General features: G+C 35.6%; 1 protein-coding gene across 1 annotated transcript in view; it reads left to right on the top strand.

Annotated features, from left to right (window-relative positions):
• The window catches only part of LOC137394440 (kinesin-like protein KIF20B), a 66,542-nt gene that overhangs the window by 24,504 nt on the left and 27,329 nt on the right, over positions 1–14,709 (top strand). Inside the window, exons 20-25 of the mRNA XM_068081159.1 lie at positions 309–542; positions 843–1,046; positions 3,498–3,600; positions 3,758–3,896; positions 4,004–4,076; positions 5,899–6,045. Coding sequence (XP_067937260.1) covers positions 309–542; positions 843–1,046; positions 3,498–3,600; positions 3,758–3,896; positions 4,004–4,076; positions 5,899–6,045 — 900 coding nt within the window. The remainder of the gene's footprint in view (positions 1–308; positions 543–842; positions 1,047–3,497; positions 3,601–3,757; positions 3,897–4,003; positions 4,077–5,898; positions 6,046–14,709) is intronic.

Genomic DNA, 14,709 nt, shown 5'->3' with positions numbered 1-14,709 from the left:
ACACCACCTCATACCACACACAGCCTCACACCACCTCTTACCACACACAGCCTCATACCACACACAGCCTCATACCACACACAGCCTCATACCACACACAGCCTCATACCACACACAGCCTCATACCACACACAGCCTCACGCCTCACTTGCATACACATAATATGCTCCACACACACACACACATGCGCCCTATACATTTTCACATAGACACAGACGTGCATGCCCACACCAATACATGCTTACACATGCCCTACACGCACGCACACACACACACACACCTGTCATACTAATGTTGTTTATGTGCAGGATCAGCTACGGAGAAGGAGTATGGAACTACAAGGAGATATGAGCAGTGTTCAAACACGGCTGATGGCTGCCAGCAAAGAGTTGACTCGAGTTAAGGCCGACAAGGAGAGATTGTATATGGAGAACTCGAGCTATCAGTCACAAGTTCGTGAAAAACAACAGGAAATTGTCAAACACGAAGTCGAGTTGGAGAAACTCACAAAACAAATGGCAGAGTTGACCAGCAGTGGTCAGGTATATGATGCTATGTTGTTACGTTCTCCTTGAGTGTAGCATTTTTTACCCTTGTTGGGGTTTGATGGCCACTACTTCTAAGACAAATAGTTTAAGTTACATAATGCTATAATAAAATGTAGCATTTGATTTTCAGCATAAAACAAGGTATATTCATCAACGTAACATGAACTGCGTCGCTAACTAACGATGGTGGCTTGGCAATCGCATATTATGGTGCTTTATCATGCTTTTACAGATGGAAGAGGGAATCTTTATCACTCGAGTAACACGCTTGTCACTACAGCTCTCTTGTTGTAGGAAGCTCAGTCAACAATAGAGGAGATTAAAAAGAATAACTCAAATCTTGCAGCAGAACTCTCAGAGAGTCAGGTGCGTTGTACAGCTGCTAGTGAAGAGTTGAGTAGACTGAGGGCTCTGCTACAGAAATCTGAGACTCAATCCTCTGTACTTGAATCTACAGTCTACAAATTGAGAAAGGAATTAAGTGAGCTGACCGATCAGGTGGGCAAGGAACGACGAATCTCATAGCAAGCATTGCATCATATAAAACGATAATTCAGATGTTTGAAATCAGTCTGGTTTTGGCGTCGACACATACCTACATATCTCAGCACTCATCAAATATCCAAATAACATAATATGGTATTTGGATACAGTCATTCCTTCACATATGAGCCTAATGCGTTCCTGTACTGAGCTCGTAAGTCAATTCACTCGCGTCTCATTATTTCCTATATAACATCACCGAGTACAAATTAATCCATTACCATACTATGAAGACAACACCTAAACAGGATATTACGGTAGTAAAACGTGTTTTTGATTTATGTAACTCAGTGCCTACCAGACCTATTTAGTTGTTATGGTCTGCAATAAAATGTAACATCACTATGTACGCTACTGTAAGCTTTTACCTTCAAGAGAGCAACTCAACTGGTACACTAAAATTTTGTAACCCCATGTAATAGAAACTTTCAATTTAACTTCAAATAATTTGGTTTACTAAACACACGCTTGAAGCAAATTTTCATCTTTTAACAACACTTTAATTTCATCATATTTTTTAGTATCTGTCTCCGGTTTTGCCTCGCATTCACAATAACCTTCAGCCAACCTTTTAAAAGCCTCTCATATATACTTAACCATATAGCGTAGTGGCAATTGAGAAGAAGCTCGCATGCTCGTATCTCAAAGATTACTCGTATCTGATGGAAGAAACTTGCTAGAAAATTAGCTCGTATCTCAAGTTTTTCGTATGTTGGGCCACTCGTATGTAGAGCCACTCGTATGTAGAGCTATGACTGTACTTGATGCATGGTTATTTGATGGAGTATTATAGACACTCCATTACTCACTGCAGCTTGCTGTTTATGCCTGGCACCCCAATTGGTGAGTTAATCAAGGCTGATCCTTGTTTAACAATTCTGGTTGTTGTTTGTACACAGTGCTGAAGGTATTATGTACTAAGGTATCTTGAACATCTACCTTAGTTGTCTTCCATGTATAGTAACAACAAAACCTTGTCCTTAATTATTACTTCCCTCATATTTGTCTTTGCATATTGTATTAAATTCAGTATATGTTTTATTTAATATAATATATTTCTTATACAGTGGAACCTCGGTTCTCGAACACAATCCGTTCCAGAAGGTTGGTCGAAAACCGAGTTGTTTGAGATCCGAAACAGGTTTTCCTATTAGAATTAATATAAATAAGTTTTAATCCGTTCCAACACCCTGAATTTTTACCTTTTTAGTATTTTATACATTATTTTATGCATGAAATTGCACATTAAAATGCTGACCAACACATAAAAAGCAATGTATATCTCAGAAAATGTTAAGCAAAATGGCAAAAACACAAATAACATAAATGTAACCCAGGCTAATCGTACGTTCGCGTTGTCGTAATCTTCCATACGAAAGATTACGCTAACATGAACGTGTAACAATAAAAAAAGGATAAAGAAAAGAATTATGAATAGGATTTTTTACTCGGCTACAGGATGTTCTTTTCTCTTAAAATATCTATCCAATGACACTTGCTTCTGCCTTCTTTTTAGCACTTTTCGGATGTAGTTCATGATAGTGTCGTTAAAGTCATTGATGACTCTGGTGGCTGCAGCTTTATCGTGGTGGTGGAGTTCGACGAAATTCTGTAACTCGGCCCATTTGCTACACATTTGTTTAATCTCGGACAATGCGACAACAGTTGGTCACGGAGAGAGCGATCTTCACCCGTACGCCGCTCAGCATCCCACCCTCACGTACGCACTCACGCGTCGTACCGGCGTTCGAACTCCGATTTTTGTTTCAACTACCAAGCAAGAATTTCTCGAATTTTTTGTTCGGATTCCGATTTGTTCGAACTGCGAGTCGTTCGAAAACCGAGGTTCCAACTGAAATGAATATATGTTATATGTAATAAGATGTATATTATAATTGATATATATTATATTTAGTATAATATATATGCATTAAGTTGTTGGTAACTACCTGCAGTGTTTATCAATAAGTTACTGTAAGTTTTTAGGTTGTAGAAAGACTTCCAAAGCCTATATAGAAGAATAGTAGCTCCAACTTGTCAGTTTTAACATGCTAATCAACTTTGAGGTAGAAGTCTTTCTGCGCTGCACAGTGGCCTTTCATCACGAGCATTACACTTTCTAAAGATTTTGAGTTTAGCAGTGATTTTTCAACTAAGGAAAACCTACTTTCACCTTTCTGGAACCATTGTCCATTGGTTGTGTGTGTAGTCATAGAATGATTGTTACCAAAGAGAATTTTGTAGTTTGAGCAATGGTAAATATCAGACACATGAAACATGACACATTTGCATTATATATTTGGAACGAAAGGTAACTGTTTACTGCACATTTGTTATAATGTATTATTGTTATAATGTATTATTGTTATAATGTATTATTTTAATTATGCTTTCATTTTTGTGCAGATGAGCGAGCTCAAAGGTTCAGCTCAGTGCGCTGAAAACGCTTTAATTGAGCAGTTGAGACAGAAACTCCAAAGTAAGGAAAGTGAAACCCACGAATTAAAAGGTAATATAATATATTTGATCTTTATGCCATCTCTTGTTCATTCGAAACGTCTGCCATATTGCAGTTAACGTACTTGCTGACTTATTTAACAGTCTTACCGCACATCATTAGCTGAAGGCTGGCTGTTCCTGTAAGACTTTTTACGTGTGTTTCACAGATGAACTCACGATTTTACAAATATCTCTGGACAAGGTAAATGATCGATGCACACAATATGCCCCACTCGCGATCAGGGTCAAGGACATGAGCACAAAACTCGACGAACACAAAGTTCTCTATGAGAAGGCATCTCAAAAGTATGTCTTAAATCCATGCATAGAAACTCAAATCTCTGGTATATTGACTCGTTGGTTGTTGTTGTTGTCTTATGATTCTGTCACGAACCTACTAAACATGTTTTTAGAATCACCGAATTAACAGCAGAGAATGCTAGTTTAAAGGGAGAAATGTGTACATTCAAGCAACAGGCCAGCTCTGTAAGTTACAATGATAAAAGAAGTACGGTCATACCTCGACATACGAGTTTAATGCCTTCTAGGACTGAGCTCTTACATCAATTTACATTTTATATACGTTTTAATACATTTTCCTGTTTGAAACAACTGAATGCAAATTAATCCGTTATTATACTATGAAAAAAACACATAAAACAGGATATTACGGCAGAAAAAACTTGTTTTTAATTGATGTAATTCAATACCTACGCTAACAAATACTTATTCAGCTGTTTAAATCTGCAATAAAAAGCTATATTACTATGTACACTACTGCAAGTTTTCACCTTTGAGACAGATGAAGTGGCTAGCGACGGTCTGTCAGAGACTTGACTGCAACATGCTCAGTACATGAAACCTTTGTGAGCTACGTAGCAGAAACTGACTTTTAATTTAAATTAGTTTTGCTTTCTAAACAAACACTCAAAGCTAAGTTTTAATCTTTTACTAAACTCAATTGAATTTTGTCGTCCTAATGTTTTATTATCCGTTTCATGTTTAGCGCTTTTGCCTCACATTCTCTATAACTTTTAGCCAATCTTTTAAAAACTTTGAAAACTAATTCGAAGAGAACGACTAAGTGATGTTGTTCCCGAAAGCTGCCATAGAGTGGCACACTTGGCCATAGAGTGGTCATTGAGAACCAGCTTGTATGATCACACTTCAAAGATTACTCGTATCCCAAGGAAAAAACTTATTTGAAATTCTGCTTGAATCTCGAATTTTTCGTATGTTTGGCGCTTGCATGTCGAGGTTTGACTGTAGCTTATTGATTAAGGTGCGGATATATTAGCTGGTATGTTTTGTATTAGTTGTACAGGGGCGGATCTAGGAAAAAAAGGTGTGTGGTGCAAAATTTGTGTAATATATCTAGAGTGGGAGGGGGTGCGTGGGGCGATCCCCTTACCTGGCCCCGCGCCAGCGGAAATTTTTGAAATTTAGGTATCTTAAAATGAAGGAGAGGTGTGTTTGAGCCCAAAAAAGTGCAATCATTGCAGCAAACAACAAGTTTAGATGTAAAAATTGACATTAGATATGATTAATTAAATTGGTGTTTTATAAGGTTTATTATACTATGTATATCAAGATTACCTGTAAACAGAAAGTTAACAAACATTTATGCAATAAAATAAAATCAAGACAAAATCAATCACAAAACCTCAACAGCCATTTGGTTTGGCTGTGCAGAAATTAGCCGTCATTTCTGCAAACTACCATAAAAAATGTTTCGTAGTATTAGCTACATAACGATGCTATTATAAAACAGACTTATTAGGGCATACTTTTTTGAATTGTTGTTTTGTCGTCGAAAAAAATGATCCAAAGTTCGTTCTTGACCTTTCTTTTGAGACATTTTGCTTTTAAAATTGCTTGTAATACTTCTTTCGAAAAAAGTTGTGGCTCAATTGGGAATGTTTATTGGAACCACTCTCATTTGTTTATAAGCTAAACAAATTCAGGTCAATGTTATTAAAACTGGTTCGTTATAACGAGCTCTACTAGGCCGTTTTTGTTCATTTTCTCCCATAGCAAGTTCTCAGTAAAATGAATTGTAATTTACTCAATTTTTGATGGACTTGAAATCTTTTTTTTTAATTTTTTGCCATATTTATGGTGGTGCATTTGCACCATATACACCACAGTAGATCCGCCCCTGGTTGTATGTATCCGCCCCTGGTTGTATGTGTCATGGGAGTCAAACATCAGAAGTAATAGACCAGCAGCAGGTTGTTGTTCATGTGACTTCATTGTTATGCTGAGGAAGGTTAGCATCTTCTTGACCCCGTGCTATTTTTCGCAAAAGGTACATCGACTTGAGGAGCAGGTGCGGATGCTCACAGAAGAGGTAGAAGGGAAAGAAAAGAAGTGTGCCAGTCTCCAGGTGATACTTGATGCCAGGGATTGTCAGTGGGTTAGTGAGCGCAGCACCCACGAGTCATATAAACAGCAGGTTGGTCAGGTTCCCTAGTCCCGTTTATGCCATCATCTGCTGTCACATGTCTCACGAGCACCTACATGTACATACATCTACATCCACCATTGGAGTAGTAGTTTATTTTGTAGAATTACTCATTTTAATAAATGCCACCATCTTAGATTAGCTTTGCAGATTTTGATTCAGTCCGCTTTTCACTGTTACAGCTATGCCGGGCTATAGCTATCTCAGCTTATCTTCCTAGGAAGTGTACATTTGGCTCTCGACTATGTGCAGCTTATACGTTGATAGCATTTTCGCGCAAATATTGTATCAAAGAACCCAGGTTTTCACACTAACAATTTTAATTAGTGGTGTCATATGATGTAGAAGCCTGGTCCTCATGTATCAATAATTTACATATATAATATTTAGCTGTCAACAGTACGTCGTTGCGGTCAAGCCATCCAAAATATTAGCATTATATTTTGTCAGCAGGATAGGTTTCATAGATTTAATTTTTTATCGAGCTATTTGAATTATTTGCGCTAAGCCATTTGAACTTGGGTTTGTGAGCTCTTCACTTTTGCTTCGAACTCCTGCTGATCAAGTAAGTGATTGTTCACTGGTCCATTAAATAAATATCCTCGTGCCCAATGGATGGAGACAAAAAGCAATGAAACACGGATAATTGTAAATAAATTAGGTCAATCCTTTGTGAGTATTCTCATTTGCACGCACGCAAATGTTTTCATATTTCAAATGAAACTAGTGCATAGCGAATCATGAGAAATTGCCTGCTCTATTATTTAGTGGACTCTAGTATTGACTAGACAAGTCCACAATTGTTACTTATATAGTATTTATAATTAGAAAGTATGTGATCTCTTTGATCTTCACCATATCTATGTGTACTTGTATACATTGTGCATCACACAACTTTCTTCTCTACAGACTTCCAAATGATTGATCTTTTGTTTGAAACCGTTTCTAATTGTTATTACTCATAGATAGTAGTAACATCACAAGAATTATGTTATTCATAATAAAGCGAATTATGTATGAATTAATATTTGCTCTTCTATGAGGTATGCATTTTAAAATTTGACAATTCTCGGTTGAAAGGTTTTAGAGTTGTTTCTGAATAGCATCGTTTTAGGATCCACATTCTTTTGCTATCGGTAATATATCGCTATTGGATTATCTAGCAACAGTGTTAAAAAAACGAGCTGAAGTATGACCAATCATGTTGTATTCAGATCGATGCCCAAACTATGAGAAATATTTGAGGACTGATCAGCTGCTAGTACACTATATAACTATTAATAACAAATGTATTTATGAAATTTTGAGTTGTTATTATTTCATGTAATAAGCATTTATTTGTGTACAATTTTTTGGTCTTACACAGCCTGTTTATGTTTTTAACAAATTATTTGTTGCATTACAGCAGTGGTTCAAGATCTTTTCAATGACCCATAAACCACATTGTTACATAATACTAGCTGTGCTTCCCCGAGTATTAAAAATCCGCTTATAAACAATGAGAGGTAATGAGAGTTGCCTGCCACTTGCTATTGGCCTGGCACATTGCCAATGGATAATATGAGTAAGCTTACTAATAAAAGCTACCTAATGACGTTACGCCATGATTTTGCGTCGTGACCAGAAACTGTACCCTATTTTCCCATGTCTATGTATATATATATATATATATATATATATATATACAGTCAAACATGGATAACTCGAACTTCAAGGGACCGAGCAAAAGTGTTCGAATTATCAGAGCATTCAAGTTATCAGAGCACTGTCACAAGTCCATATATTTACTTATTTATTAGTAGATACATGTACATATACAAACTATAATATAAATCAAAAGCACAAATGGCTTGTTTCAAATTAAATGCTTCTAATGTAAAGTTTAAAACGTTTTCATGAAAAAGTATAGAGATTTTTCTATCACTTGAGATTGGTTTGTTGTTTGAGGTGATGTTATTGCCAGGACGTTTTTCAGATTGACATTGGCAAAACTTGATCGTTGTTGAAATGCTCAAAAGAAAAGACATTTTTTTCTTTTGGGGTTTTACCCACGATCAATTTTGCCGTTTTTTCTTGAAGTTTATGCAGATTACCTTACTTTACCTGGGATTCGTTAAGAGCAACACTCCGAGGCAGTTCAATTAGAAGTTTTACGAGGTTTTACGGTACATTCTATATCACTCACGCTTTTTTAATAGATACTTATTGAATGTACACACGTATTCTGTGTTTAGGTCAAACGATGAATAATTTTTTGTAGCTCAGACAACGTATACGTTTAATTACAACATTTTTTAAGACGTTTTAAACATTCAACATTCCGACGTTGATTCAACACGGAATCAACGTCGGAAAACTATTCATCATGGGTTAGCCGCGTCACGCACTCAAGGATTTTCGCCACGCACATACAAAACAACATGTGATTTTTGTTTTGTATGTGCGTGGCGAAAATTCTTGCGCGCGTGACCCGGCTAGCCCGTGCTATTCATCGTATCGCAGTATAAATCAAATTTCACCAAACTTTTAGAAAAGTCGTTGACAAAAATATTTTGCCGATGGTGGTAATAACGACGCTTATGAATTACGAAAAGATGAAGTTTACCTCTATGGCTTTGAATAAAGTGATTTTCTAAAGCGAAAACAACCGTTTCGGTAGCTGTTGGGCAAAAAAACAGTTCGAATTAACAGTGTTGAGTTCGAGTTATCTATAGCAATTTATCATTACGTGGGAACGGACCAAAGGAAATGTTCAAATTGACCATGTGTTGGAGCTATCCGTGGACGAGTTATCCATGTTTGACTGTATTTATACTTTCTGACGACAAAAAATTAAAAACTTTACATGAGAGGCCCTATACATAAAACTCGTAACAAGCCGTCTATGCTTTTGATTTATATATAGTTTGTATATATATGTGTATCTACTGATAAATACATGGACTTGTGACAGTGCTCTGATAACTTGAATGCTCTGATAACTCAATCACTTTGGTTTGGTCCCGTGAAGTTTGATTTATCCGAAGTTTCACTGTAGTTCTCAAAGTTAGTATGTATATTGTCGGTTTGATTGTCTAGCTATAGCTATTACTTTAGCATTGCACCCACACGTTACGAATCCTCGGTTAGGAAATTTCGATCTAAGGCATTATTATATTTGGTATATCATAACCACTTGCTAATTATTTTAGCAAAGCGACCATACGTTACGAAGCCCCAGCTAAGAAATATTTTGGGACTTATGTATATGCAGCAAAATGCTTCTTTGTCTTTATTGCGTTAGGGCTATTTTGTTCAGCCCAACGATATTTACAATAGTTCATCTACGAACATAAAATTTGGCGACTTGTGTACTGATTATTTACGTTATTAAAAGATATCAGTTGCTGGCCAGGACGAGTTCAGTGTTATCTGTTATGGTAAAATGGTTTCGCAAATATAAAATCATTTATTGATTAAATGTCAGCTAAATGACGTGTTTAAAAACTATTTATTGATACATTGCGCTCACGGTTACTATGCCCTTATAAAACACGATGCTTTCCGCTAAACCGTATCAATAAACATGTCTCTCTCAAAATAAATAATTGGCGGCTGTTGTAGTGCTTTTCATTTGGTCATAACAATTTTTATTTTGTATTAATTGTTTCATTACCAAATAATCCGTTTTGTAGTTTACATACTTGCTATTTATTTCACATCTACATTTAGTTCTCTACTTATTCATTCCAGCTGCTCAGAATACTTTTTCTCATCTACACTATGTTTCCTTGATTCTCATTTGATACCTTACATTCATTCTTTTATTTATTTACGGCTTTTACATTATTTCTTTAGTTCTATTTAAAACAACTTTGTTTACATGAAGATTTTTTAATTTTTTATTTAATGTTTATTTTAATAGCGATATAGTATATTAACAAGCGCAATTTCCTTTCCTCAACAAACAAATATTGAGTTGTTACACCTATGTTTCACGAAAGTTCCTATCAGTGCTCGCTTTGTGTTTTAACTTACACATATTTCCATTTAAACCTAACCAATTAGTAATTCATGATTAAATTCACATTTTACAGCAAACATTTGTAAAATTACTATAAGATTATATGTTAGATTATCTGTAAGATTTACTGGACTGCCGTGTAAGATTAGAAGTATCAGTCATTCCTCACTTTCTTATATTTACATTTATGCATACAGATTTACATTCTTTTATTACATTTATAAATTTGTTATAACTTTTTGAAGTTTATAATATAAGTTTTTAAAGTTGATTTCATCATCATTATTGTTTAAATTTGCATTTTTTAAACATAAGTTTAATATCGTGTTTTAAATTTCAACATTCATTTTCCTATCACATTGTGCAACAAATATCTGTAAGATATACTGGACTATCATGTAAGATATACTGGACTATCATGTAAGATATACTGGACTATCATGTAAGATATACTGGACTATCATGTAAGATATACTGGACTATCATGTAAGATATACTGGACTATCATGTAAGATCAGAAGTATCAGTTGTTCCTCACTCTCTTATATTTACATTTATGTACACAGACTAGCTACGTTGCCCGGGTAATAAAAAAGTCTTTTGTCAGAAAATTGATTTGCATTTAACATATAATTACATTTGCCATTCTAACTTTTGAAATTCATATCATAAGGAAATTGTTTCGTGCAAGTCAAAAAAATAAAAAAATAAAATGACTATAAAAATGTTTAGATGTAAATGTGAAATAATTAGCAAGTACAGTAATACTTCAACTTACGAGTGCTCCAACGTACGAGAAACTTGAGATAGGAGCCAGCTTTTAAGTAAGTTTTAGCACTAACATACGAGCCATGTTTGAGATACGAGCACGTGAGACAGTTGCCAAGTATGCCGGAGGTGTTTTATGAGAACATCACTCTGTATTTTTCAACTGCTCGGGTTATACTTTTTGTACCGTGTTTTTGTGCGCGATTTTCAGTGCAGAATTATGTGAATTAAAAGTACAGTACGTTGACCAAAAGGTTGCCAGTAAAATGAAAGATGAAATGCAAAGAAAAGCAAATGATAACAATTGATATTAAACGGAAAATTATTGAAAAATATGCGAAATGTGTATGTGTGATTGAGTTGGCTCAGCAATATGACAGAAATACATCCACAATTATCAAACAGAAGGATTATATTCAGGGCATTTATTTAGTTCGCAAAAGGACTAATCATAGTTTATAAACGGCGCAGCGATCTTCACGACCCCTGATGGAGAGACTGCTCAGGCATTCGATAAAAGATAAACAATTGGCCGGTGACAGCGTAACTGAACGATGCTATGTGAAAGGCCGGCGCTATCTATCAAAACTATAAACATTCGGACAAGTTGGCTAGCGGTCGTACATTAACCGTTTGTGACGACACCTGTGTTCGTCCTAATCGCAACATGTTGAAAGGGCAACAAAGGCAAACGTCCTCAGATAGGTTTATCTTAAAACGGCCGGCTAGTCGTGAAAGCGAAACAAACGAAAATTAGCTAACCAGCGAGAAACTTCTAACTATGAACGCCGAAGAGATTTTAATTACGTTAAGTTAAAAATGACAGTTTGCTTTTAGGTTTGCTTCTAAGTTTGTCTTTTAAAACTGATAAAATCCAAATTTATCAAAGTCAACTGTTGTAATGAAAGATAACTCTCTATATAACTTCCCAGGATATCTCCTCTCTGGCAAATGCTAGCGTTAGCTGCTTGCTATTGTATGTATTTAATTTTACATTTTAATTAATCACATTTCCTTGCATTATTTTTTATTTGTTGCTTTTTAAAAGCTTGTGGTAAGTTAGGACAACAACCACCATGTTCTTTCTGTTACAATATCTTGTTTTGCGTGTTTTATTTGCATTTTTTTAGAGTATGGAAACCAATCAATATATATTTAATTGTTCTATATATAAATAAATTGCACCAACATGCGAGTAAATTAACATACGAGCTCAGTCTCGGAAAGCATTAAGCTCGTAAGTCGAAGTATGACTGTAATAGCTAAATTAAGCCGGTCTTGCTACCATTACAATGAAAGATGATTCGGTAATGATACAATTAAGACGAACTGTGAAAACAAAATAATAATGTTGGATATGTTAAATTAATAATAACAATTCTTACATAGAAGTGTGTGTGTATAAAAAAAGGTTACTGTCCCATCAGAAGCTATCCATCAAAGATTTTCTCTTGATATGCAGTTTGAAAGTTAGAGTGGCTAATTTTGTTATAATTATGTTAAATACAAATCAATTTTATGACCAAAGACTTTTTTATTACCCGGGCAATGCCGGGTAACACAGCTAGTAGTGGTATATATTGCCTAGCGAATCTATCAAGCTCCTGTAGTTTAGTCAGTAAGGTGTTGGGCTGGCGAATGGGAGTTATAGAGATCAAATCTGTTTTACGGGTTCTATATTCCAAAATTTTAATAGCTATATCTGGACACATACAACAACGGATGACCAGCTTTGAGAAATATATATAGACTAGCTGTGCTTCCTGGCGTTTCTCGGGTATAAAAAATCGGCTTAGAAACAATGAGAAGTAATGAGAGTTGCCTGCCACTTGCTATTAGCCTTGCACAATGGAAAACTTTTATCTGTGATGTTATGCAATCACCCTGCGTAATACACAAAGCCGTTGAGTATTTGCTCCCATATAGCGACATATATCAGCTGGCGATAAAGTTGATCTGTGGCCTATTTGGTACGGCGTCGGACTGGTGAGCGGGAGGTTCTGAGGTAAAATCTTCTTCAGTACAGGATTCTTTATTCCAATAATAGTTGTAGCTGGACAGAGTGAAGGAAAACAGAGGCAAACTTTGAGAATTATATATAGTTGATTTATTAGTCAAGTTAACTATTCTCTATTCCATTATCTTTAAACTGTTATCTACAATTATCTTGTAATTTCAGTAAGTTGGAATCATGTTTTTCATGATCCCGCGTTTCACTCATCTTGCTCACAACTCATCTTGCTTAATAATCTTGGTGCCTAAATCATCAATGCATACAATATAGAAAGCAAAATGGGAAATTGAGTTTGCAGTTTCTAATTGTAAAAGAGGCCATTCAGGAGCAAAATACGACTTAAATGGCCAGTTGCCAGCATTCTGACTGCCAGGCCGAGTTAGAGGCCAGTACCTCCATTCAGCATCACTCGCAGGATGCAAACTTCGCCAATGCTGATGAATCGTCAGCTAGTGCATCAGAACTTGATCAGAACTTCATCTAAGAAACCCTCCCAAGTCTGTGTTGGTGAGCTGAGATTCACTGCCTCTCGCTACTCTTTTGAACAGATTTAAGATATGCGCTTAACTGTTTTGCTCTAGTTTACGTGCATATATTTTCAATGCCCTAAATTCAGCTGTTTCACATGTATAGTTAGTTGCTAGTTACGTAAGTTTGAATAATGAATGCTTGTAGTGGCATTTCTTATTTAAGTTTCTAATGTGGTAAACTGAAGTATTTGTGCTCATGTATGGCTACAAATATTTAGAGCTTGTAGCAACTGTGTCATTTTTACTTTCAGAGAAAAACTACAAGAAAATCTACATTAAAGGAGACTACTTCCTCAACTGCCAGGACGAGCCCATTTAAAAGGAGATTGCAAGAAATTGTGGATAAATCCACCTCTTCGCTCGCTTCACCAGGTAAACCATAGATTGGCTGCTAACTAACCAGGTAATGGATGAAAACACTAGTAGTTAACTGCTTTTTGACCACTCACCAAGTGGGAAGATAGTAAAATATATCAACTGCTTGTCGGTGGTTAGTTCAATACAGACCTTATGGTAGAGACTATGGCAACTATACCATACTATACCAATTGTACCATCTATAATTATTACCTACCGACGCTGTGGTAACTTTATCATCTAAAATTATCATCATCTGTCTGTTTACTACGCTTTATAATTTTAGTCCAGAGACAAAGTTGGCATCATTGAAAATGGTAGTTTTTTTATTAAATTTGTTGATCTCTTTTTCTGTTGTAACTCTGTCCTTTTATATGATGTCTTCACTCTCCTATCTATGTGTCTGAGCATGAATTTAACAGCACGCAATGGTCTACACTTTCTACTCAATTCGAATGAAAGTACAGTCGAACCTCTACTTACAAACGACTTTATATAAGAAATTTCTAACTTACGCAATGTCTTTTCGTAGAATTGTAGCCTTGACTTGTGGAAAATGTTGTTAGATACAAAACACTGAAAGACCTTTCGTATTTTGACTCATTTGTTGCTTTTGTTTAAAAAGTAAAACAAAAATAAAATATGGAAAAGCCAATAAGAAATTTTCTGTTTGTGTTGATTTTTTATTGACTGTGTATGTTTTGAATTTAGTGTGTTCATGTTCATACATTACATTTTCTCTCCCAGCTGTCAACCAGTAACCCCTCCCCTCATGTTTGCTTGGTATGGCTCGAGCTGTAGTTTAAATTCGGTTAGAATAATTTCATTTTGTTTTCAATCAGAGTTGCGGACTTGTAAGCCGGAGTCCTTAGTTTGATAGCTTTTATGTGTGTGCGTTCTAAAATTGGCTTATATGCAAATTTATTTCAATGTCATTACGGTTTTTCCATTTGTTTTGTAGGAAAGGTCAAGTGCAAAGAAAG

Source organism: Watersipora subatra, chromosome 4, assembly GCF_963576615.1.
Source record: "Watersipora subatra chromosome 4, tzWatSuba1.1, whole genome shotgun sequence".
Classification (NCBI taxonomy): Eukaryota; Metazoa; Bryozoa; class Gymnolaemata; order Cheilostomatida; family Watersiporidae; genus Watersipora; species Watersipora subatra.
The sequence above is the reverse complement of the archived record's forward strand: the minus strand, read 5'-3'. Positions and strand labels throughout refer to the sequence as shown.